We start from the raw sequence: 25,983 nt of genomic DNA, 5'->3' as shown, positions 1-25,983 counted from the left end.
TGGGCAACACAAATTGGACACATGTGTGAGTGTGTCTGTGTGTTTTCTTTGTTTTGGGGGGTGTCAGGTGGGGAAAGGAAATCACAAGGATGAGGGGTGCAGACCAAGGGGTACTAGGACATGAGTGCGAAATGGGTCCATTACGTGGAATTCCCAAGTAGTCAATAAAAAGAAAGAAATTGTGCCTACCATCAATAAGTTGGAAGAACTGTAAAGAGTAATTTCCAACATGAACCTTGGTCCTTCACATGTTCCTATCATGCACATTCTTCCACACATATGTTTGTACACATAAATACACCCTACATACAAAGGAAAAAAAATAAATCATTCTAACTTGTACATTTGTTTTGTTGTTTAGGCAGGATATTTTATTGCTAATTAATTCTCCCTACATATACTCTTTGGAAGCAAAACATCTAGTCTAAGTTGCTTGTATGTTCTGCATTTTAAATTTTCCATGATTATAGACTGGAGCAATGGATCAATGGTCAAGAAGACTCTGTTCTTCCAGAGGACCTGAGTTTGATTCCTGTCACCTACACAATGGCTCACAACCATCTGTGCATATCTCTAGTCTCAGGAGAATTGACACTTTATACTGGCCTTTTTGGAGGACATGTGATGTGTACAGACATACATTCAGTCACAAACCTCATATACATAAAATATAACAATAAGATATAAACAAACACATAAGTAAATAAACCTTGTAAGATAAAATTCTACCTGCCTTTTTATAGTTTTAAATTTGGGAGTTGCAGACTACAAATACTGGGCTTTATAGCTCCTTGCCTTTTCTACTGTCCACTTCTCTGTGGAGAGGTATCATTCTCAGCCTGCTAAATGCCAGCGATCATTGTCTTTCTTAAGGAAAAAAAAAACAACTTTCCTTTACAGTTTCGCAATTCTTTCATGAATATTGATCTCAATGTAGTCAATAAAAATGTCCATTTGCATCCTGTGTTTTTAGTGTGTTATTTTAAGTGAATGAGTTCAAAAATTTTCCTGCCTAATGTGTTTCTATCATTTCTATCTATGTGATATGGCTAGCCATAGCCATTCGGCCATATTCACTTTGTTATTCCTTCCCCCTCCTTGAAACTCTCCTGTCTTTCAAGTTCATTTTCTACTTCAATAAGTATCAAACTTGGATTTGATATATGATTTTGAGACCTATGTTCATAAAACTTAAGACATACATTTTCCTGTAGTCAGCCATTAGCTGAACAGACAGACACTAGACAGGTATGTAATTGTTTGGAGGGAGAAAACTATATCTTGTCTGCTATATCTTTTTGATGGTGAGACCCTTGAAATTAGGAATGCATTTTCCTCTTAGATAGAGAAGTGCTAGAGTATAATTCAAAATATAGACTTCAAAGACTGAAGCACTAAAGGATAATACTGGAAAGAATTATGTAGAGTAGTAAATAATTAGTAAAATAAAAACATTATATTCTAACAGTGTTTGATAGCTTTCAATATATGGATTAAATTATTGATAAATGTATTGGATCTTTATAAAGTAGTGTAGCAAGTGAGAAATGGTAAAGAATATTTCTGGAAGTAGCATTTTCCTGGAATGTTATTGATGGCTCCCTCATGAATATTCATTATTTTTATTATTATTTATCATCAGCTTTATCTTTTACTTTTCCACTCTGAACAACGATAATAGAGGAATCATCTTAAACTCCCTGTTTATAATTTAGAGGGTTTTTTTTTTGTCTTTTCTTTTTTTAAAAAAAGGTAAGTTTCACCTATTTTGGTTTAGGAATTCACTGAATATCAACTTCATATCTTTAACAGGAAGTTACACAGTCTTGTACAGAAACCATATTGATTCTTATGTTCAAAAAAGTATTTCAGGTTAATTATATTAGGTTTCTAAGTCATTATCTGATATAGGTGAGAGACAGAAGTAAGTATGTGTGTATTATGTATAAACTACACATCTTTTGTTTTTTTTGATGATTTTTTCACATTTACTACATTGTGTCTTTTTCCTTTTTTTCTCCCGAAGAACGACCCACATTTCTCAGGAGGCCAATTAACCAGGTGGTGCTAGAAGAAGAGGCAGTGGAATTCCGTTGTCAGGTCCAGGGAGATCCACAGCCAACTGTGAGGTGGAAGAAGGATGATGCAGATTTGCCAAGGGGAAGGTATGTTTGGATCCCCACCATTCGTGGTTCCACCAGGAAAAACCCTTACATCTTGATTAGCTTTCAGACATGTGATTGTTATTTTTGGTGATATACCTACTGTATGCATATCACACTCTTTTACACTTACAATGTCACTCATTTAATGGAAATCCACATTGCAGCCTGATCATTCACTCTACCTTTCATGACCAAATACCACATATTCCTGAGGTATTATCTTTCTCAGGGCTATTTGTACCTTTGTTAACGGCTCCCTGACTGTCCCTCATTGTGTGCCCTGTTTCTATGATCTTTAACGTGCAATGGCTTCCCCGAATGCCAAGAGTATCTTGGCAAAAGGCTGCTGGTACAGCTGGCTTTAGGGACTTATTTGAAACACAGAGCAACAAACTGAGGCTGCTCAAGAAGATGAGCTCCCAGGAGGCTGTGCTCAGGGAGTTTCTGGCCCTCAGTTGGAGAAAGGTCCTCCAGCTCTTTCATTCTTCGTTTCCCAATCCCACTGTCTCCACTGCACCATCTCCAAAGCATCCAAAATTGCTTATCATCTTTTAGAAAAATAATTTGATTGTATTCTCTATTTTTTTCTGTCTGTTAAAGACCTTTCCAAGCAGGTGTGGTAGACCAAGTCTTCATCCAAGTGATAGATAGAGACAAAATAAATAAACAAATGAATGCCTTTTTATCTGTTATCAAATAAGCCGGTCTGCTTTGCTCTTTCTATAAAGTACTATTTCTTTTTCTGTTTCCCTTGCCTTCCCCTTATTTCAACCCACTGACATCATAGCCGACACACCTATACAATCATTGTCTGCAGAAGATTGCAAAGTCTGTAGCTTTTCAAGGGTTTAGCAGGAATTCTAGAGGTACTTGATTTCGTTCAACAGCTTAAAGTTGAACATGCCTTTACAGAAGCTGAATGCTTTTTATATACATTTTCTGCCACTGAAGAAACTCTGCTAAATTTGCACATTAACTTTAACATCTCAATTTTGAACCCTGTAAGGCTATGAAGTATACCTTCCTTCTAAATTCATATCCTCAGCAACACTGGATTTAAATAGACCAGGCATTTAAATAGTATTGAGAGCTTCTTTGCAATCTATAGTTATGCATCTGTTGCAAATCTCAATTTAGTTATTTAACAAACTGGCTAAATAAGCACAAATCAAATAGTTAAATAACACAGGAAGTCAATTCTTTGTTTTTGTTACTTTGCTATCAGATATCTGCCTATAAATAAATGTCACTATTTACCAGTCTGGTAACTATTAGGGTCCTCATGCTCCTTCATCAGAAAATCAAGGACAAATTCTAGAGGGCTGGAGAAAGAACTTGCCTTGAAAACACAAGGAAATGACTTCTCTTTAGGAATGCAAGAGAAAAGTCTGGGTATGGTAACATATGCTAACGTGTACTCTAGTCATGGATACAGAGATGTGCACACAGGTGCAATTCCTGGGCAACCAAAAAGTCTACACTGCAGTGTAAGATTTAAGTCACTGAAATGTCTGCCAAACAAACAAACAAACAAAAGTAAGAAAAAAATTTAGAGTAAGTTAGCCAGCACCTAAGAATTATAGCCAAGATTTCCTATGAACCAGACACCCGACCAACACACTCACATACAAAGGTGGGGTTACATAAATAGATTGCTGCTATCCACATCAATATGAATAGTATGAGTAGTCATCCAATTAGAGATCAAACTACAAATATTTCTAAATGCTAACAGAAGTTAAAGAAAATAATATTAGGGCTGGAGAAATGGCTCAGAGGTTAAAAGCACTGACTGCTCTTCCAGAGGTCCTGAGTTCAATTCCCAGCAACTACATGGTAGCTCACAGCCATCTATAATGAGATGTGGTGCCCTCTTCTGGCATGCAAGCATACATGGAAGGAATGTTGTATAGATAATAAATAAAAAAAAATCTTTTTTTTTAAAAAAAAGATATTAATATTAACAATGATTCATTTTAAATAACTGGTGCTGTAACTGGGTATGGCAGTGCACACCTTGACAGCAGAGGCAAACAGGTCTCTGATTTTGAGGCCAGCCTGGTCTACATAGTGACTCACAGGACAGCCAGAGCTGCATAGAGGGACCTTGTCTCAAAACAAACAAACAAACACAACAACAACAACAACAAAATCCCAAATTGTTGAGACTCTAAAAATTCTGTAATTGTTATGTCCAGATCCATGAAGTCCCCACAAAACCAACAAGGAGACCAAGTCCCATATGTAAAAGCAAAGAGCCTTTATTTTTTTTTTTTTTTTTTTTTTTTTTTTTCACATGTACTACTTTATAACAAGTGTAAACTAACAGATCCTTTCAACAAACAGCATTTTATCTTTAAGAGAACAGTTCATTTAACCATTAGCAAAATACCACATCAAAAACATATTAAGGCACTAAAATAAATACACACATACTGCATTGTCAATGTATGCAAACATCATGAGGTGTACAGAATAAGTCATGATAAGGTAAAAGTACTTTAGCTTTGAGAGTGCATATGGCTCAGCCGTTAAAGGCTAGGCTCACAACCAAAAATATAAGAGCCTTTATTTTATGCAAGTTTGCAAACTCGGTCTCCGCATGTCCAACATATTAGGATAAAGAGAGAGCCCCGGGCTCAGTTAGAGTTGTTTTTTTTATAGTATTAAGGTGGAGGTGGGGGGTTTCTGGTGTTCAAGACCCCTGATTGGATGACATTTGTCTAGGGGTGTCCTGGTGAGTGTGCTGGCAGGTGGTCCTATCTACACCAGCTGGAACATTAGGCATTTTCTTTGGATGGTCTGTTCTTGCATGGTGCTGGGCTAATCTCAGTTTGTGGTTGTTCCTGCAACCAGGTGTTGCTTCAGGGTAAACTACTGAGATTCAGAGCTCCTTTAAACTTATCAATGGCTTAGTCCTACTCTGGCAGGTGATAATGGTTGGAAACAAAGAACTTTTTTTTTCTGTTTCTACTTAGCTTATCATGGCTGGCTCCTACAGTAATTTTTAAAATTGTCTTTTAATTTAGGGATATTTTGATTTTTTAAAAGTAACAAAATTTATACAGTGTTGTCTGTACATCTTGAATCTACTTTTTTACATTTTTAACATCTATGAAATATTTTTCATACCTAATGAAAGATGTTGAAATAATTAAATACAGGCTAAACAGTTTTTAGATTTGATCCATTTTTATTATTGTATTTTTCTGCTCAAGAGACTAATTGAGGATATGTATTTAATTGAGAATCATAGACTTTGGAGTTTAATTGAATGTTTCCCAATTATCTTTGGTCTTTGACAGGTTCACAGTGCTTTTTAGAATTGCCAGGCTTGTATTCTTGTAGAGAAATACTAGTCGGATATCCCACAGAATATTCAAAGCTGTATTGACATGTCGTTTTTACATGGGTATTGGTATACTGGTTGTATGCTTTTGTTTGTCTGTTTTTCATTTGATTATTTTGTTTGTTTGATTAATGAAGAAGGCCATATCATCTCATTACATTGTATCAGAGGCTCATGAGTTAAAGACACAGACTGTTAGCCTATCCCATAACTTGTTGAGACAGTTTTGATGTGCACCCTAGACCTCTCTGAGTCTTCCAAGTGCTGGGTGACAGACTACAGCAGACACTATGCCTGCCTTGGTTTTGTTGAATTTTTTTAAAATTTCATTTTTATTTTGTATGTTAACTTTGTATGTTTTAATTAATTTATATTTTTGCTTTCATATATGTGTACTATAATTAAGTAAAATCAAGTTGACATAAAAATACATGCTAGAAAGTTCTGAGACTATATTGAATTTTAATATGTCTTTATTTAAATTAAGAAACTAATACATAATTTAAGAATAGTTTTATTATCCCAATTTATTATGTGTTAAGTGATAAATATGACAACTTTAGTGTCTCTGCTATTTTCCAAGTCTTGTAAAAGTCATTTGCTATAAAGTTGAGGTAACTTGTAAAAAATCAAGCAGTACTATATAAACTACATTTTCAAGAGGTACAGTTAAAATTTGAGAAAACTTTTATCGTTCTTTTCAAAATGTTTCCATATTTCTGGCCTCTAGTTTCTTGCTCCTGGGACTATACTATTACAGTACTTGTTTGACTAGTTAAATATTTCTAATACCTCAGACAAATGAAAGTGTTAGCTTTAAATCATTATGTAAGAGAATCTCAACATGCAAATTGATGAATAATTATCTTATCCTGATGGAAGCCAGGCACTTTTTCTACACTTCTCAGACTCTAATGCTATTTCAAAGAAGCTTATTCAGTCTTGATTTGTGCCTATTAGCATACGTCTTACTTGAACATGAAAGGCAAGGAGACCTCTCTACTTGGGGAAGGATAACAGTAATGATTTTCAGCAAGTTATAGACTAAATCATCAACATTGATTCCATTACATATTTAGGTTTCAGATGAGGGAGATGACCATTGTTCTCCTATATGGAATTGGTGTAGTGGATGACAGCCATTTCACCTGATGTTTAATGAAATCCGAATATAGGCTGTGTCGTGGTTGTAGGACAGTTGTGTAGCATGTAATTACTATGTAAGCAATATGTGACTCTTTTTCTTTCGATGCCAAGAAAAGCTTTTTAATTCATGCTTAAATTGATGAAATGCTATAGTAGCTACATGAACCTTCAACACGGAAGAAACTATCTGTGCCAACCTTTCAGTGGGAAAGATGAATTTAGGGAGTGTTTTTGCTTTAGCTTCATTCATCCTAGCCAGAGTATTTTAAAATTATAACAACATCCATTTATTTTGTTTAGCTTTAGGGTCCAGAGTTTTCTCTATAAATAACTTTAATGATATTAATAATACTTTTTGTGGAATTGAAATATTATTATTATTATTATTATTATTATTGTTTTTATAACTAAAATGTCTTATTGACATAGGAAACATGGAAAGTCTAACAACAATCCTATGCCCAAACAGAGAAATGATATTTAATGTGATCATTTCCAGGGAGTCAAACTGAAAAGATATCCTGCATTGTGTCTGATTAGCAGAGTGTAGTGATATTTTGGAGAAACATCTGAAGACACTAGATCACAGCTGAATAACAGGAGGAAAAAATCTTACTCTTTTTGGTAACTATAAAATCATCAGTGTATGTTTTTTAAGAGGGCTCCAATAATGAGTTGAATAAAAACAATACTATAAGGCCAGAAAGATGGCTTGGTGGTTGCTTTTCCGGAGGCCCTCAGTTCAGTCACTCAGCAGGCAAGTACAAACACACCTGACTAATTTCTTAGATTTTAAAGACAAGATTTTTACACATGAATAAAAAGAATGAGATTGAAAAACGAAATGTTCTTGAGTATGTAATGGTTTTAATTTCTAATAACACATTTTCAGCTGAATAATTTATGTAGAAACTGTAAGTTCTCAGTTCTCATCAGCAGTTCCAAAAGTAATTCTTTAACGCCAAGTGCAAGGGGTGGTTTTTGTCTTCTTTGAATCGTAGGTTAATGAGACAAGGCAGTAGGGACAACCATTTACATACTGAATACATCAAAGACATAAAGCTGAGGTAGAACTCTTTTTCCTCAGTGCCGCATCCCCATATGTCAAGTGACCCTAGACCCTTGTGCTTATTAATATTCTTTGATGATCAAATGCTTTAATATATGTTTTCACAAGTATTTTATGTAGTAGAAGTTGCTAGAAATTGTAATGAACAGGGCAGTGCACCAGCCTGTGTCATCTCACACTATAAGATAAAGAGACTATCAAAAAGAGGACATCAAAAATTCATGTGCTGCAAACTCTATGAGTATATCGTAAGCCATCAAAGGAGCAAATATTACATGCTTATGAACAAAGAAATAAGGACAAAACTGACAAGCATTTCCTGGGATGTTCTATCCAATCTCATCGTAGGATGGAGAATTTAAAGAGCCCCTTAAAATTTGGGCAAAAAGAAGGGAGATTATCCTAATTAAGATCTCATCTCCAAACATTAAAGCACAGTCTGTGTTTCAAGTTGTTAGCAAAATAATGTAAATTGATCATTCAGTATATTTCATCCTGCATATGATTTTCATTATGCCACCAGTAGTTAGCGCCACAAATTTTGTTCCCTATTTATTTATTTTTCTCAACTAACTCTACAGTGACACTAACTTCCTCAGTCAGAATCTATGGTAGAATGGAACGTTCATAATAGCTTTCCTGTGGGGAAAAAAAAAGAAATAAAATATGCCATTTACATTCTTATGTATGACTGCCACTTCTAAATGCAGTTGATGGCTTCCCTATACTGTAGGTAATTCATGAATATTTCATAAAACAGAAAAGGGCCTACAGAATAAGCATTTTAAGAAATATAGTACAAAATTCTATCAATTTTCCTCAGCCCACTGTCAAGTTCCGTTTCTGAAGTCTATTTTAAGTGAGACTTTGCAGAGTTCTCAGGTCCATGGAATATGAGATTCACAGAAATAGATGATTCTTTCAGGAGAGGACCTGAATAGACCCACTTACAACCGCCCTTTTGTGCAATTTTGAACAAAGTGGCTCTTTAAGTTAGCCCTGGAAAATGCTCCTGTATTAATTGTCTGGAAGCGCTATTGTTTAGAACGCGTGCTCCTCGGATGCAGGGAGTAGATGCTGAACAGGCGGTCAGCTACCCTGCTGTGGAGATCTGTTGTTCTCCTGTTCAGTGTGTACCTCAAGGACATGTGACAATTTGTGCTCCTGATAAATACCCACTTGGATTAGATTGGCTAGTGGAGACTGGTCAGTTAAGACACTTTTAGAAAAAGAAAAGGAATACTAAGAACATGTGAAAAACAATGTATATCAATCATTGTCCAAAACGGCATCTGTCCCCAGGAGCCAGATAAACAAGGAAAAGTGCAAATCAAAATTGTCTTTGGTGTTAAATAAGTATTTTACCCATAATTGCAAGGGCAATTATTATGGAATGTTTTTGTGCAAATATCACCAGCATAGTAAGTGTGTAGTCTATTGTCCAGGCTGTTGGTTTGAAGGCCTTGTTTGGCCACTGTTTGATTGTGTTTCTCTGCCTCTACCTCTATCTTCTAACAAGGATGTTTGACATATTTGTTTACCACTAGGAAGCAATATGATCTTGGAGAAGTTATTTAAACCGTGTATTTTACACCCTGATGATATAGAACAAGAGAGTGATATGGTTAGTGATTCCCCTCTGCTTTGGCATGTTCTAACTGAAAGGTTATGAAATAATTTAATTATTGCAAAGCACTGTAAATCCTCTATGGGGGCAAATGCAGGAAGTGCTATCAGTACCATTTATTGAGTTCAGGAGGGGAGGTTTAATGATGAAAAATAAGGAACATCCAGTTTGTGTTAATTTCATGTTCTCTTTTATCTGTCTAAACAATATCTACAGAAATTTTGGGTATTGCTTATTTAACAGATACCACCATTGTTTTGAATGAATACAGACTCACTGGTAAATATGACCAGCCAGTTTTCCAGGCCTGGAAATCACTAGCTGTTTTCTTCTATGTCTGGGAAGTTACACCTCCTCCAGTATTGGGTTCCAGCTCTAGTTACTTCAGATTTTAAGTTGGGATCACCATATTCCTGGTGTTCCACTGAACTGCTGCTTTTATGCCTGTAATGGGAATGGTGATGCTCCCTTGAGAAGACTTAAGAGAAGTTGCCAGGTACCATAAGTGTTACTAAAAGCTTCTTTCTAACAGCAATGCTGTCAGTTTAAGTGTTGCGGTCACAGCATAGAATAACTCTCATTTGAGATAGAGAAACACATATTTACGGTAATTTAGTGTTCGACATCATCTATTCATATTAGCGATAGAAATAAGCTTAGACTCTTCAGAAAATTATATCAGTATTCTAAGCTAGTTTTCATATTTTGGGGGTCAGTACTTGTTCATGAACTCCACCCAATTAAAATTTTAAATTGTGTATAAAACCAGGGAATTGATTTAAATTTATAAATACAGTAGATATGTACATATATTTTATGCTGAAACACTTGAGGTAATTTTTGGAGAAGTTTCTAAAGCTACACACAACTATTTGACTACATAGTAAACTTAAACTTGGAACAGTGCACATAATCTTCTTGGAAGATTATGAAGCCCAATATTTTGTTTACATACTGGATTAATTGGAAGCTTCCATTGTTGCCAGGATGGAACTTTTCCTGTGTTTTCATCAAATAGGTGCTAATAGTTACTGTCAACATAAAACTAATTGCTATCTAGGGTGGGGGATCATGGTGCCTGGTCCTGTGACCAAGCTAGCCCATCTGTTGAGAATCCCAGCATAGGACCAAGGCTGAACCTGGCATCCAATCTTTCTTTTGGCCAGCCGTCAACTTCCAAGCTGGAACAAACTCCGGATATGAAGTGCACTGAAGTCAAGAGAAGCCCCGATGCCCATTAACTGGCAGCTCTTGTGCTTTATGTGAGTTGAGCCAAGACCAGGTGCCAGTTCTCAGAGCAATAGGCTCTGTCTGAGTGCCACCTGTCACTGGCATGTGGGTATCAGCCATCATGGAAGCCACAGTAGGTGTGCTTCTTCTATCAAAGTATGACACATCAGAGCCTTTAGACAGGCTGACATGGGAAATGGGGGTAGCAAGACGAGGGCCCTAGCCAAGACTAGATAGTGACCGTGGCTCAAAAGGAAATACTCAGTACTACAAGTAATCGATATTTTCTAGTAGAAACACTTTCCCAGGTGTCTGTGTTATTTTCTTCACTGTAAATAACATTTTAAAAGAACATTGTTCAATTAAGTATTTTAACACAAGTCTTTAAAAGGCAATATATGGTTAGAATCACTTGAATGATTTGTTATTTTCAAGACAGGGTTTCTTTGTGTCACCTTGGCTGTCCTGGAACCTGTTCTGTAGACCAGGCTAGGCTTGAACTCACAGACATGTACCTGCCTCTGCCTCCTGAGTGCTGGGACAAAAGGCACTAGGTTTTTTCTTTTTTAATAGATATTTCTTACTTGTTTCTACTACTATTTTATGTAATTTGAGTCATTAAACAAGGCTGAAATGTAGATTTTCAGGAGATGATAATTTGTCGTATTTCAAATCACCTTTGTGAACAATTCACAACTCATGTATGAACAGAAGCAACCACCTCTTGAAATATGGAAGTTCAATGGGATGTTTTCGGTGATACTTTTAAATCCATAAATATTAAAACTTTATGGCAAAAGCTATAAACAACTGGGGAAGTAGGGTGCTACTGTTTCCTTCAAAAACAAAACAGTAAGAAAGATGACATTAATGAATATACAAAAATGAAAGTACCTGCAATTCTAACATGCAACAGCTACTAGTATTTATGTCTTGTATACAATTTTCCCAATTTCTGTATAAATTTGGGCAACTTAAATTCAGAATTGGTCTTTCTATTGCTTGTTTCTTTTTATGATTATTTTTTTCCTTTACAAATTTCATATGTGTATATAACATATAAAGATCATATTCACCCTCTTTTCTTTCTACAACCCTACTCATCCTTTGCCTCCTCCCAATCAGTTTCCTTTCTATTTTCATGTTTGTTTGTGAGGATGTGTGCAGGTCCTGTGAAAGAAACAACAATGAGCATGAAGAATTTTTGTTGATACTGCTTACATGGACCCTTATAGAAAAATCCCAGTAAAGATTAAAACTGTTTTATTGCATTTTTCTTTCTCATAAAATATAATAATGAGAATAATAAATTTTGCTTATACTCTTATCACTTAAACATAGATTTGACATTTACTTGATTCAACTTGATTATTGTTATTATAACTCTAGGCAATAAATATTATTATCTTTTTAAATGTGTCAGCATTTACATAATGACAATAAATATTTCAAGACATACTACTACAATGGACTTTGGATTTTTGAATTTTCCTAAGCCCATACACTTGAACAGAGTCTAGAGGTATTGATCCTTTTCCATTTCCTATTTGGGCTTGAGGAACAGGAAGAGCCAATGTAGAAGCTATTTGCCTAGACCTATACATTTATCATATAGTCACAAAATATTGTATGTAACAAAGCAATCATTGGATACAATTTTGCTTCTATAGTAATGATATATCTTGAACCTATGATAAACCCACATCTTTTAAAATTGTTATTTGCACAATTTCTAATAATTTTATCCTGTTTAATTTTTTAACTAATATGATTATTTGTTCTTCCCTACATTATACCAAGAAATAGATAAGAGAAAAAATCACCAGAAATGATCAACTGTCAAAGAAATAGTTACTTAAAGAATCACAAAGTTTGAGAAGTTATATATGTTGAAAGCTAGAAACTTTCTTTGGAGTTTATAATTCGTTCCTTCATCTTCACTATCCAACATAATACTCCAGACACATCTGACTTTATTGAACGTGTTTTTTGGTATTTTCATGATGAGATTTAATGAAATAAACACATAATGAAATGCATTTTGATCCGCGTTTAGAAAATCACTTTTTTCTATGTTTGTGGAACTGAGTCCAGTTTTTGTATTTCAATAGAGAAGTCAAATGACCATTGGATTGATTATATTTCTTGTTGCTGTGACAAAAATCTTTGACAAAAGAAACCAAAGGTGAAGTGTTTATTTGAGCTCAGGGTTTGAGGATCTGGCCCAGCATGGTGGGGAGTTACAGAAGCAGAAAAGAGATGAATGCTGGCTCTTTCATCACTTCCTACTTTTTATTCAGGACACCAACCCATGGAATGGGTTTAGAGTGGATTTCTCCCTTCAGTCAAACTAATCCAGCAAGTTCTTCCTACGCACAGCCAAAGATTTCTTTCCTTAGTGATTCTAAGTCCAGTCCATTTGGAAATCATAATTAAACATTACAACCTTTGGTCCAGCCATTTTTAACTCTATTGTGAAAATTATGTTTTAAAATTTAAGGTGGAGTTGGCTTGAGTTGCAGTGGCTTTATGATGGAGGGAAAATCTTGCCAATTGATCATAGTATAGCAACATTTGGTTAGATGACTTTTTAATTTTGAGGAATTAGGAATGTGAAAAATACACCTCTTGCAATTGACTAACTTTAGAAGTACTATATTTACAAGTGCTTTACCTAGGAGTAGTTCATTTATCTTTCAGAATTACCCCAAACAGCAAGTAAATGTTGCCATCAATAATTTAAAAATGGATCATAGAGATGCAAATTTAATTGGTAGTAAGATATCTGGAAGGCAGAAGCATCAGATCCAAAGCCCACGCTCTTAACCACTGTACACTGTAATATTTTGTGGAACATACATAATTTTAAAATAAAAGAACCTACGAATTAAAGCTAAAGTTGTTGAGGGCCTATTGGCTTTGCACTGAGAGATGTATTGCTTAGAATTGATCATTTGAACAGCCTTCAAGTAGAAAACCCTGAAGCTTAGAGATTGAAGAATAAGCTCAAGGTTGCAGGTCCAACATGTGGCCGAGCTGAAAAGGCCCTGTTATCTCTGATGATTAAAAGCTCCTATTCATTTTCCACTGTAAGTGGAGTCCTGTGCATTACAAGCTTTAAATGCAGAGCCATTCATGTCTTTTGGTTTTGGTCTTGAATTTATTATGCAAAGGAAGTACAGCTGTCCTCATTACTGTCGTTTCTTTCTCTATCTGTCCAACTAATTTTGATGTAATCACAGGTATCCTGCTCTATGCCTGACAGGTGATGCTTCGCTCTGCATTTCAGTGCACTAGCATCTCAACTGTGCACTATTTGTTGCTGCTACTCCTCAGGAGGTATTGCATAATGCTTTAGGGTAAACTTCCATTGGTTGCTTCTGACATTTCATAGGTAGAGACCAAGAATGCTTCAGAAATGCCTTCTAGAGAATATGCACAGCAAAGAATAAGTTAAAATTAAAATATCAATAGTTTTAAAGTTAAGGAAATTCAAGTGGAAACTATGAACTAGGCATTGACCAAGTGATACTTACATATTTGTTTTGTTTTGTATTTGAGACAGAGTCTTGAAAACAGAATAGGTTGGCCTGTAGTTTATTGTGAAGTTGAGTGTAACATTTAACTCCTAATTTGTCTCTAATCTTGAATCCTGGGTGACAGTATATGCCATCATGCTGAGTTTGACTTTTATTTTATATTTAGGTCAGAAACGGTAGGCTACAATTCATGTATACTCATAATATAATAGTCTTTTCTCATTTCCTCAAATATGAAGCCTGCACATTTGTGGTAGATTAATAATATCATGGTAGGATTTAACATAAACATGTCACTATTTAGCACATGAAGACATTTTGGTTCACTAATGCTATGGAATGAATGCATTTTTTCATATTTTGCTTTTGTTAATGGATTTTTTTAATGTTTTGAGAAAATTAGGCATGATTACTGTACTTATGCAATTACCATTCCTCCTTTTCTCCCTTCACCTTTTCCCATGTACCTTCCAATACACTTTCAAATTTATGAGTTCATTATTACTGTTATTTATATACGTTTGTTTACTTATATGTGTGTATATATACATACATATAGCATAAATATACACATACAACTTACTGAGTTACTTCATTGTTGCTTATATGTGCAAGTGTTTAAGACTTGCCAGTTGGACCTGAATAAATTATTAGAGTTCTTGTCCCTAGAGAAAACTAATTTTCCCTCTCAGCAGTTTAGTTCTTTCTCTAGGAATGGGACCTTGTGAAATTTCCACCTTCCATATTGGGCCATCAGTCAATGCTGTCGTGGTATAGGTCTTGTTTAGGCAGCCATACTGTTGATATTTCATGGATGCAGCTTTCCTCTCTTGTCTAGAAAACGCTGTTTAGTAGCTGCTACTTTGATTTGCTAATGTTATGAAATAAATGTATTTTAGATAATCTCTAGAATATATGTCAGAGCTTTTCATCGCTCATGAAATCGTCGCTGAGTTGATAAAACTAGTCACCTTTATTAGATATAGCTCTAAGCCTGCAATTTCAATCAGATTTGTCAAGCACTAAGGTATTTTATACAAGTAGTTGTCAGTAGTGCCTCTTCTAGAACATGTTAAATTTCCAAAGTACGCCACAGTCACATCGTACAAAAGCATTTCTAGGACAAAAGAAAAGGCTGAGAGAGCCTTTCTGGTTTTCCAGAGTTTTGCTCAGACTAAACATTCCCAGGTGACAATGCTGTGCCCTCCTTAGCTCAGCTGTGTTCACTCATAAAGCTGATGAAGGAGATGCCTCTGTGTCTCTCCCATCTCAGAGACTGCAAGCATAGGACCTGCATATCAAAACAGACCAGTAAGCACTATGGATTCTTGTGGATTTAATACCTAAGAGCCTCTTCTGAAAGGTTTGAGAGTTGAGGTTAATGTCTTGCCAAACATCTGACTCTGAGATAGAGCCAATATTCCACATATGATATCTCATGTTCTAGTTTTATTGTAAAATCAAATTATCTTGAGAGAACTTAAGCCAATTGGATAATTATTTCTAAATGAAAAGATAATTGAACCTGCTTCTACAACTTTATTTCAACATGCTTCCCTAATTGTGAAATATTTGTCATTTTTACAGTAAAATTTCAATGGCCCTGTGAGATGGGCACTATTAATTACTGTATTAATTATCTTAAAGAGGAAAAGTCACAGTCATTTAAAGAAAACTGGGTATAAGTTTCAATAAAATCAAATTGTGTTTTGTTCTACTTTGTTATTTTATTTATGATGTAGTACAATATTCCATTAAAAATATTTCTTTAGTGATATGTGTTAGATACTGGGGTTGTCTGGAATGTCTCGGGTGGGGCACCCTTTACTTTTCTTGGCCACCTCTATGCCAGAGAGCCAGCCATTAAGAGAGAACTATAATACTTCCTTTATGGTGTTGGGAATAAACTGTCTGGGTAAGTAGGAGGCAGGGTTTTATAGACAGGGTTAGAGGTTGTTCAGAAATCAGAGGAGTTTTTACAGTGGCAATTCATGTTACAGAGGTCAAAATAAGAGCAAGATGTCAAGAGAAGATGGACAGGAGTTATTGCTGAGAAGTTCAGTCTGTGAAATTCTTACTAGGTAACCACAAACTTACACTGAAAATTGATGCCTGGAAGACCATGCAAGGTCTGCCATTAAATCAGAACATTGAGAGGCAGGGACCAGGAATAAAGCCACAGACTACACAGATTAAGACTTCCAGCACAAGGACTTTGGATAAGTTCTGTGATAGATACTTCCCTAGCATGCATGAGCTCTGAGTTCAATTCTCACCAAGGAAAACAACTGTTTAGGGAGTACTGTTTAGGTTGGCCACATGGTTTGGCCTTTTAGAAAAGTTCCATCTGTGATATTGTTGAACTTCAGAATTCCAGAGAGAGACAGATTGCATCTAAGTGGTCAAACTAAGGATCCTTGACAGTTGTGCAATGCCTGCTCTACTTGACCTTGTTATACTGTGAACCAAAATCTGTACTTTGTCAGACATTCTGCTGCAGTTTCTCAATATGGGTGTTTTCAACATTGTGTCTTGTTTATTTTCATACAGCTTTGTTTGAATATGCCTTGCTTCTCCTGGCTGTGCAAAAGGGAAAACAGTATCTGAGCCCCCTTATCTGTGCATCTCAAAGCATGGGTAACAAGGAATTCTTCATGCCCAGTGTTTGTGTATGCAAATACACTATTGGTAAAGTTAAAATTAAAAATAGGGAACAATAAAAAAATTAAAAACAACTAATAATAAAAAGAGTTACAATACCACATGCTAATTAAGGGAATTCGACTTCTCTCTCCCCCTTTCTTGTCTGTCTGTCTATCTATCTATCTATCTATCTATCTATCTATCTATCTATCTATCTATCTATCTATCTATCATCTCCTTCTTTCTACATCTTTCTGATTAATGGATAATATTTTTTTCAGACAAAGGATGATCATAAATGAAATGGTGAAAAGGTAAGCCATGAATAAGAGGGTGCTTTTTAATAGGGATCTTCTATTCATGGTTAACAATGATAGGAAATCACCCAAGACTAGAATCTGGAAGTAACAAGAGGAGTTTTGAGAACAATTTCCTAGCTTGAAATGTAGTCAAAATACAGTTTGATTTCTTAGATAAGTAAGATGTTGAGTTTTGTGGTTCATAGGCATTTCTGTGGGTTCATAGCCAACCTTGGGACATGGTGACACAGAGCTGCATTCTGCCAAGTTTGTATTTGAGGATTACAAAGTTTTTTAAGAAAAAGAAATCTCATAATATTCAAGGATTGCAGTTTGGGGTTGAACGATGTTGATAGCTACTCTGAGGAAAACATGGCATGTGGTCTGCAAATTAGACACCCTGCTGAAGATTTCAGAATAAAATAGAAAGTTCAATCATAGTAACTTTAGACTTTTCAATTTCCCTGTGTGTTTAGGTAAATCTGGAGTTTGGATTATCTTTTGCAGTTAATTCAATGGCAATCATCATTTTTAGTACAGGTAGCCATTCTTCATATTTTCTTTGGCTATTTGTCTAGAATTGATTGTGACATTATTAAAGGAATAGCAAGATTCACTCACCAAAATTCTAAACAAAGCATGCATAATAGTTGCACATCAAATAACCATGAATTCATTTACCTTATTGAAGGTGGTTCAATCTTTGGCCATCAAACAGAAGCCCTGTATTAGTCATGTTATCTGAGCAATTGCCTTTAAGATACACCTTTGGTATTACAGAATAAGCAATTGTACATGATTTAGTTTTCTAGATGTAATTACATGCACGGTTTTAATGTACTCAAGTCTTATCATGAAAGAATGTCTCTAAAAACTATTAATAGCAATAATAATTTAGAGAAAATACACAATCTGTTTTTTTTTCAAGATTAATAAGGGTGCAAAATTTTCCAGGAAAGAGTGGTAAAGATAAATACTTTTATTAAAATTTGTAGGCAATTGATAAATAATGTCATTGAGAGTTTGTTTCTAAGGAGAAGAAAAGGGCAGTACTGTGGGTGATCAAACTTTAGTCCTTGGACATACTAGACAAATGTTCTCCCTGCCTATAGCTCCAGCCCTGCCCCTTATTTTTAAATGGTTATTTTCTATGTCTATGTCATATTCACTGTACAAAGAAATGGTTTTTTGAGTTAGTACTATGAACGTTAATAATCTCATAGGATTAATAAGAGGTTTGTATAATAAAAATATACTTGTGTTGAAAACAAGGCAATAGACCATTAGGCCATTAGATAGCTGTTAAAAATAAAGGTCCATAGTAAGATTTCACTGAAAGTGAAAGAGTTATTATTGTAGACTTTTCTTTTTTAAAGCATTCCAAAATACATAAGGCTATTTTTAACTATTTGGATAACGGAAATATAATATAAATTGGAAAATATCTTTAAAATTTTATTAATTTTTAAAAGAAAGAAAAATACAAGGGCCGGAGAGAGGCACATACTAGTCTTGCAACAGACCAAAGTTTGTTTCCCAACATCTACCTTGGTTGCTTACAACAGCCTGTACCTCCCAATTCTATGAAGACCAGATGCCTCTGGTCCCTTGGACACAGTAACTCACATATACATACCCAATTGTATACACGGAAACTTACACATAATGGAAAATAAACAGACATTAAAATAATAAGGATATTTACTTTTATATATATTGAATAATATCTGGTTTTTAATAATTCATAGTTTATAGTAATGAATAGTTCAAATAATGCATAGCTTCATGACTGGCTATCTTAACTTTTAGGAAGGTAGGTGTATACTAACATTTTGAGGGTTAATACAATATACTTGCTCTGGAAGTTTAACCAGAAATCTTAGATTAAGTTGTAAATGAATTTTGAAGAAGTAAAAGAAGTTGAAGATATATGTTTGCTTCCATGAGTACAGATGATTTTGACATGAGAATTATTTAGGAAGTTTTATGGAATCCTTACACAATCCAAACAAAGTGAGGAGAGACACAGGTTTTCAACATGGGGATATCCCAGATTATCTGAAAAATTTCATTTGCTTTCCTTTTGATGGTTCTCTCCAATTCTATAGTCACCATTGAAGGCATGGACCCCCTGTTCTAATACACACAGAAGAACTGGAAAACTGGGATAACTTTTCATCACATCAATCCAATGTGAACTGAAAACTGCAAAAAATAATTAAGAAAATTTGTTAATACTACAAAATTTTCAAGTACTGCCTGATATTTTAATTTAACTTTGATTCATAGAACTTTTCTTCCTACTATGTAGGATCACAGATTTGCTATATATTGTGGCAGGACCACATAAAGGAATATAAGTAATTCGCCTATGAAAAGTGGGAAATTATTTTTAGAATGTAGCATTTTGTTTCCTAATATAATCAGTAGTAATATTTGTCTTTTGAGACATTTTTAGAATTAGCCCTAAATATCAAAACACATGGACAGTACCTTCTATAAAACTGTTTTAAATATTAAAGTGAATCAACTTTGTTTTGTTTATTGTTTAACTGAACAGATGGTAATGATTTTGACACAATTAAATTCCCTTTTTCTTTTTTTTACCCCCCCCCCTCGTGGAGTAAAAATAATGCAGTAACACAGAGCTTCTGTGCCTACATTGTCACAGCTGGTCACCAATCAATCTGGATTCACGGTACAGTGATGCTAGCACATGTTGACCAGGGGCCAAATCTGATTGGATTGTATTTTTCAGCAGTGGTTCACATCAAAAGAAATAAGGTACATCTATGGTAGCAACTGACAGCCTAGGATAACACAACTGTCATTAATCAAACCTGGCAACAATGGCATCCTTCGCATACATCCAAGTCAAGCGGATTTCATAAGGAAAATCATCTCGTTTCTAATAAAACTGCCTCATCAGAAATATTCTTCATCTGTTTCATCTTCTCTTTTTAATTAAGATAGTCAGTGCTACTATTATATGCCATGCATATGTAAAATTTCACTATATCGATAAGTGGTTTTATATCAAAGCAAGCACAACTCATTTAAAGTGTATCCTAGACTAAGCAAAGGCAGCTAAAAACAAATTGAAGTATCTCTGACTGAGAAAAGAAATGTTAACAACTTATGTGTAGATTAATATATAATCATAAAGTTCCTATAGTTATGCTTATTAAAAAGAATGGGTACTGTTACTTTTGAGGAAACCCTGGATGAATAATCAACATAATACGTTACCTGATATTCAAGTGTAAGAAGCAGCAAACATATCAAACAGAAAGGTAGACTCTTTGCATTCTTAGAAATTTTCTGATAGTGGCTCACAATCCTGTTTACACCTAGACAACAGCAAAATCAGCCTTTTATTTAAAGTCACATCAGGAAATAGGCATTTTCTACAAGTCGTTTATCATCTTTCTGTCACATGTGGAAACATCACAAAGAACTTAAATGGAAGTATTATGGTTAAGTTGTATTGTCAGCTTGACACAGTCCAGAATCCTGTGGGAAGAGATTCTCAATGAAGGATTGTCTTCATCAGGTTGGCCTGTGAGCATGATAGTGGAAGTTGTTTGATTTTGCATTAACTGAAGTGGGAAGCATCACCCAATAAATATACTCGAAGTGAATGCAAAGAAGTGACAAACTGACCATTAGCATTCACACACCCACTGCTCCCTCTGATTCTGAGGTAACATGACCAATTCTCTCACCTGCTACCTCTATAACTGCCTTGCTGTGATGGTAATGGACTGTATCCTGAAATTCTGAGTAAAAATAATTCCTTCATATTGTTGCCTATGTCAAGTAAATGCTTAAGAGAAAACATAAATAATTTTTCCCTGCATATGAAATTATCTCAGATGTATGATTCCGATCAATGATGTAGCAGGAGGATACTTCTGAAATTATAGTTATCTATATTTATACATTAATTTTTAAATTGCTATATAATACATTTACTTAACAGCTCTTTATATTGTTACTCTTTTGTGCTTTTTTAGCTTAAAATTTATCTTAAACTGTAAACATAAGCCATCCTTATAGAGAAGCATTGTAACCTTGAAGCCATTCACATTTAAATAGCACTCATATTAGCAGAAAACAATGCATTAATTGTACATCTCTTCAGTTTTTGTATATATAATATATAGCTATCATAAATTATATTTTCCTCAGGCTATACTGTTCTTATATATTTTGCAGTTATAGTTGGTACTCTTTCTGTTGAAACAGACATTGTTAGTGGAACAATTTTGTTAGTGGGATAATTCATATTCAAAAATTTTAAATGCTTTGTCCACCATTAGAAACACAGAGTGACCCTGTTATTTGACCATTAAGTTCCCAAGTCTGTGCTTTAAAGGACTAGTATAAATTTTGAAAGTTTTGTGATTAACAGTATGATGAGAACATTTGGTGAAATAGATAAGATGGCCCCTTCTTTGATAAAGGCAACAATGAAAAATCTAAAACTCTATGTAGTTCTAAGTTATACAGAATCATTAACAGGTATCTGCTTTTCAAGGGGGAAGTATAACCCAGAATTCTTGTACCATGTAGCTTGGTTCTTTTATATTTAGGCATTCTCATCTTTCTTCTTCTGCCTCTCGGTGATGACTGCAGACTGAGCCTTTCCTCTTCCCATAATTTTCCTGTTCTGGTTACCCTCCCTATACTTCCTGCCTGACTACTGGCCAATCATCAATTTATTAAACCAGTACAAGTGGCAAATCTTTACAGGTTACAGGACCATTGTACCAAAATACTGTTTGAAACCAGTTGAAAAAGGTATAAAGATCATTTAAAACTTACAAAGCTCAAGTAGAATGATTGGGATTCCAGGTACCAACTGAGTAAGTTTGAGAGTCTGGGCTACATGAAAGCCTGCCCCCCCAAAAAAAAATTAGTCAGAGAAACAAACAAACAGAAACCGAAAGAAAGAGAGAGAGATCCAGGCTAGACTTGTGTATCAATTCTTAAAACAACAGAATGTCCCCAAAAGTATCCAACATACACAATCAACTAAAACAATTTTTTGGAAACATTGATATAACTGTGAAACATTGAAAAAGAAAAACAGAATAAATTATCACAAGCTACCAGAAAAGAAAATGTTTGAAAAACAGTGAAAATTGAGAAGCAAGATCAGAAGAGTGGATTTCTGATCGAATTCTTGTCTTGTTTGTCTGTGAACTTGGAATCTCACAGCAATATCACCCCATGGCAAGGCACCCCCACCTTGCTCCAGCAAATCATGTTAATGTTTTATGCTGTAAACTTATTTTGAAATAATCTGTTATTTTCTAAATTTAAGAAATGAACCATTATGAATAAGTGTGGGCTATACATTCCCAAAAATGGCGTCAAGTCCAGTTTTAGTGTTCATATAGGTAGTTGGAAAAAAAAACAAAGACAAAAACCACTTCCCTTATTTATTATTTTGATCAATGTTTATTTTTGTCAACTTTTCAATATAGAAAACAAATATTTCTTCTTTTAATATAGTTTAAGTTTCATGTATTCATATTGTCTAAATATTATAGAGTGATTAACTTACAAAATAATAAATCATAAGTGACCCACAGCAAAAATATGTAGTATTTTCATTTCTAGTGGAGAGTTATGAAGGACAGGACAAATTGGAAAGCCTGTCTTTGATAGCTTCAAAGCATAAAATGCTGTATATATGTAAAATGAATGGGTAACTGACAAGCAACTAGTGATCGGTTATAAAATGAATGATCTTAGTTTTAGTAATTTTAGTGTAAATAAGCTTAATTTTGTTGCTAGATATAAATTGCATCACAAAAAGAGATAAATGAAGATTACTGCCTGTATGCTATTATCTCTATGACTGATGCTATTTAATGATGCTGTTTCCTATTCTACACAGGTATGATATCAAAGATGACTATACCCTGAGAATTAAGAAGGCCATGAGTACAGATGAAGGTACCTATATGTGTATCGCTGAGAATCGGGTGGGAAAAGTGGAAGCATCTGCTACCCTCACTGTCCGAGGTAAGAGACTTAAAGCGTCAAAGAAAATTGAACCAGGAGCCTAATATTTTGTCCAATTGGTAAGTTCATGCCTGCTCAAAATAGTAGGGGCTCTTGGGCATGGTAGCCCACACCTGTTATCTTAACACACAAGAAGTAACCACAGAGGGATCACAAATGCAAAGTATGCCTTGGGGTCTACATAGCGAGAGTGTTTCAGAGAAAAGGAATATATTATACTTAGTATTATAAAAAATACTCAGGTGTTTTTGCATTAATTGTAATGAAATGACTGCTTTAATGGATCATTCCTTTTTCTTTCCCTTCCTTCCTTCCTTCCTTCCTTCCTTCCTTCCTTCCTTCCTTCCTTCCTTCCTTCCTCTCTCTTTCCCTCTCTCCCTCCTTCCCTCCCTCTCTTCTTTCCTTCTTTTCTTCCTTCCTTTCTTTCTTGAATCCACAAAAGAAGTTTACTTCCAAATGCAATGACCAGCTCTGAACTAGTGTTTAGTTAAATCTCAGTATAATAATAAACTAATTCAGACAATAGCCAGTTCTGCTGCTAAATGGTCCACCACATCTGGTGGTGGACATGTGTAACCTTGCTCACATCTAATCAGAAATACTAATGATTGCCTCAGAACTGGGACTGAATTGATTCTCCTTTCTTGCTTGGGGATGGCTGCCAAAATTGCTGTTGAGAGACTGACTTACATTTCTCTTGACATGCCAGCTTGAACTTCAGAACACAAAGAATCCATTTTATGACCACAAATAGCATTTGCATGTGCCTATATTCAAGCTCAAGCTTCTCAAGTTCTCTTCTGTTCAGAATTATGGTTGCTGGAGAGGTTTTAGGCAATTATGTCTCAGTTTGATACTATATTCACTCAACTGCAGGAGCTATTGGCACCAATGCCTCCATGGAGACTGTATGAGTCTCATCCCCCTACATAACAGGATTAATGCGTCCTGTACCTTTGAACATGAGAGTAGATTCTTTTCAAGATTCCCATTTGGTTTTAAATCCTCAAGATCCCCAATATATGATCTCTGAATTTTATACAACAGAAGATATTAAGATATTACAATTGTCTCTAAGTCTCTGTTGTGAAGATCCACTAACTGGCAGCGCTTAAGCATTTCCCTGGTGTTGCCTTCTCATTTAACAAACAAAACAAGCTAAACAAGATGAAGGGAGCTGTCTGGGTTCATATTAGTGATTTGTGGAGAAGTCAGAGCAAGCACTCACATTCTCCCATCATGAGACAATGCTCTGGCCTTTTCACATAGGTAAAATTACTTTGCGGTGTTATGTGCTATCTGGGATAATGATGAATGAGCCCAAACTGGAGAGGCTTTAGCTGGTACAATCCAGTTTCCAGGATTCTTCCTAGTCCCAACTCCTTTCTAGTAGTACTCTGAGTGTGTCTGATATTTGTCCTTCTTTATAGCCAGGAAATCCCTGTAAAAACAGTGTTAGGGTTGGGCTAGCACCAAGCAGTGGGGCTGGTTTAACTGTTTATGGGATGCCTCACTCTGAATCTCCTTTTTGTAGTTAGTACATACACTGACAAACAAAACCACAATACGCTAAAGATTTTTACTGATGAGAGTCTTTGATACCTAGCAAATCTTTTCATACCTTCTCTCAAACCTTCTGTAATATGACTTGAAGTGATACATCTAGTCAAAACATATTGCTGAAATAATTTAGTATATACATGATTTCTGGAAGCTTTCAAATTCTAATATATTCTATGCTGTCCTTTCAATATATATTTAAGATATATCAGGCTAATAATAGCTTCTAGTTCATAAAAATTTTAAGAGTATTATGGCACAATGGAAAGTTCAACAGCATAAAATAGGGGTTTAAATTGTTGTTTGTTTATTTTTAATTTCATTAATATTATACAAAGAGGGGCTAGAGATGCATGCCTAGAGAGACACTGAGGCAGGGGAACTGTAACGAATTGGAGGCCAGTCTGAGCTACACAGTGAGTCTCAAGAAATATGGGCTACACAGTGAGACTGTTTTTAACTCTGTTTTAACACAAGTAAAACCCAATCAAAAAAGCAGACAAGCATTGCTGTTTTATACTATCACCGATTCTAATATATAATAATTACAAGTGGTAAAGACAGAGTGGATGAAGATTGTAATATATGGTAGTTTGTTTATACATTTTTTATTGTTTCATAAATATGAGTTCTCTGTTTGCATGTTCACCTATACACACTTGAATGGATCAGATCCCATTATTGATAGTTGTGAGCCACCATGAGATTGTTGGCAACTGAACTCAGGACCTCTAGAGACATCTCTCTAGTACAATTTACTTATATAATTAACAGCCACACATCGACTAATAGTTGATATAGCTGAAAAGCACATCCTAAAAGTTAGGAAGACATAGCTAGTCCTTTTGTTTCTGTCTCTTGCAATGACTTACTCCTCTTAAATGCTGTCGGTTTTGAACTGTTTGCTTTCTGCTAGCTTACCCCTTTATACCGCTAGAACTGTTTAAAATGATGGAATTTCCTTTGTTTCTCTCAGCATTCAGCACACCAATTTTTATTAAATTTCTTTTTTTTAAATATATCTTTTTTTTTATTGAGAAAAGGAAAAAAAAAACAAGTTTCCGCCTTCTCCCAGCCTCCCATTTCCCTCCCTCTCCTCCCACCCTTCTCCCCCTCCTCCCACCCTCCTTCCCCTCTCCCCACTCTTCTCCCCCTTCCTCTCCAGTCCAAAGAGCAGTCAGGGTTCCCTACCCTGTGGTAAGTCCTAGGTCCTCCCCCCTCCGTCCATATCTAGGAAGGTGAACATCCAAACTGGCTAGGCTACCACAAAGCCAGGACATTAAGTAGGATCAAAATCCGGCGCCATTGTCCTTGGCTTCT

The 25,983-nt window shown here is 35.2% G+C and overlaps 1 protein-coding gene across 25 annotated transcripts in view; it reads left to right on the top strand.

Moving 5' to 3' along the window:
* The window catches only part of Robo2 (roundabout guidance receptor 2), a 1,494,745-nt gene that overhangs the window by 1,347,731 nt on the left and 121,031 nt on the right, over positions 1-25,983 (top strand). For all 25 annotated transcript variants that reach the window (XM_075955346.1, XM_075956172.1, XM_075954892.1 and 22 more), the window contains 2 exons: positions 2,027-2,165; positions 22,976-23,103. In XM_075955346.1, coding sequence (XP_075811461.1) covers positions 2,027-2,165; positions 22,976-23,103 — 267 coding nt within the window. The remainder of the gene's footprint in view (positions 1-2,026; positions 2,166-22,975; positions 23,104-25,983) is intronic.

Source organism: Microtus pennsylvanicus, chromosome 1 (assembly GCF_037038515.1).
Source record: "Microtus pennsylvanicus isolate mMicPen1 chromosome 1, mMicPen1.hap1, whole genome shotgun sequence".
Taxonomy (NCBI): Eukaryota; Metazoa; Chordata; class Mammalia; order Rodentia; family Cricetidae; genus Microtus; species Microtus pennsylvanicus.
This window is presented reverse-complemented; position numbering and strand designations above follow the sequence as displayed.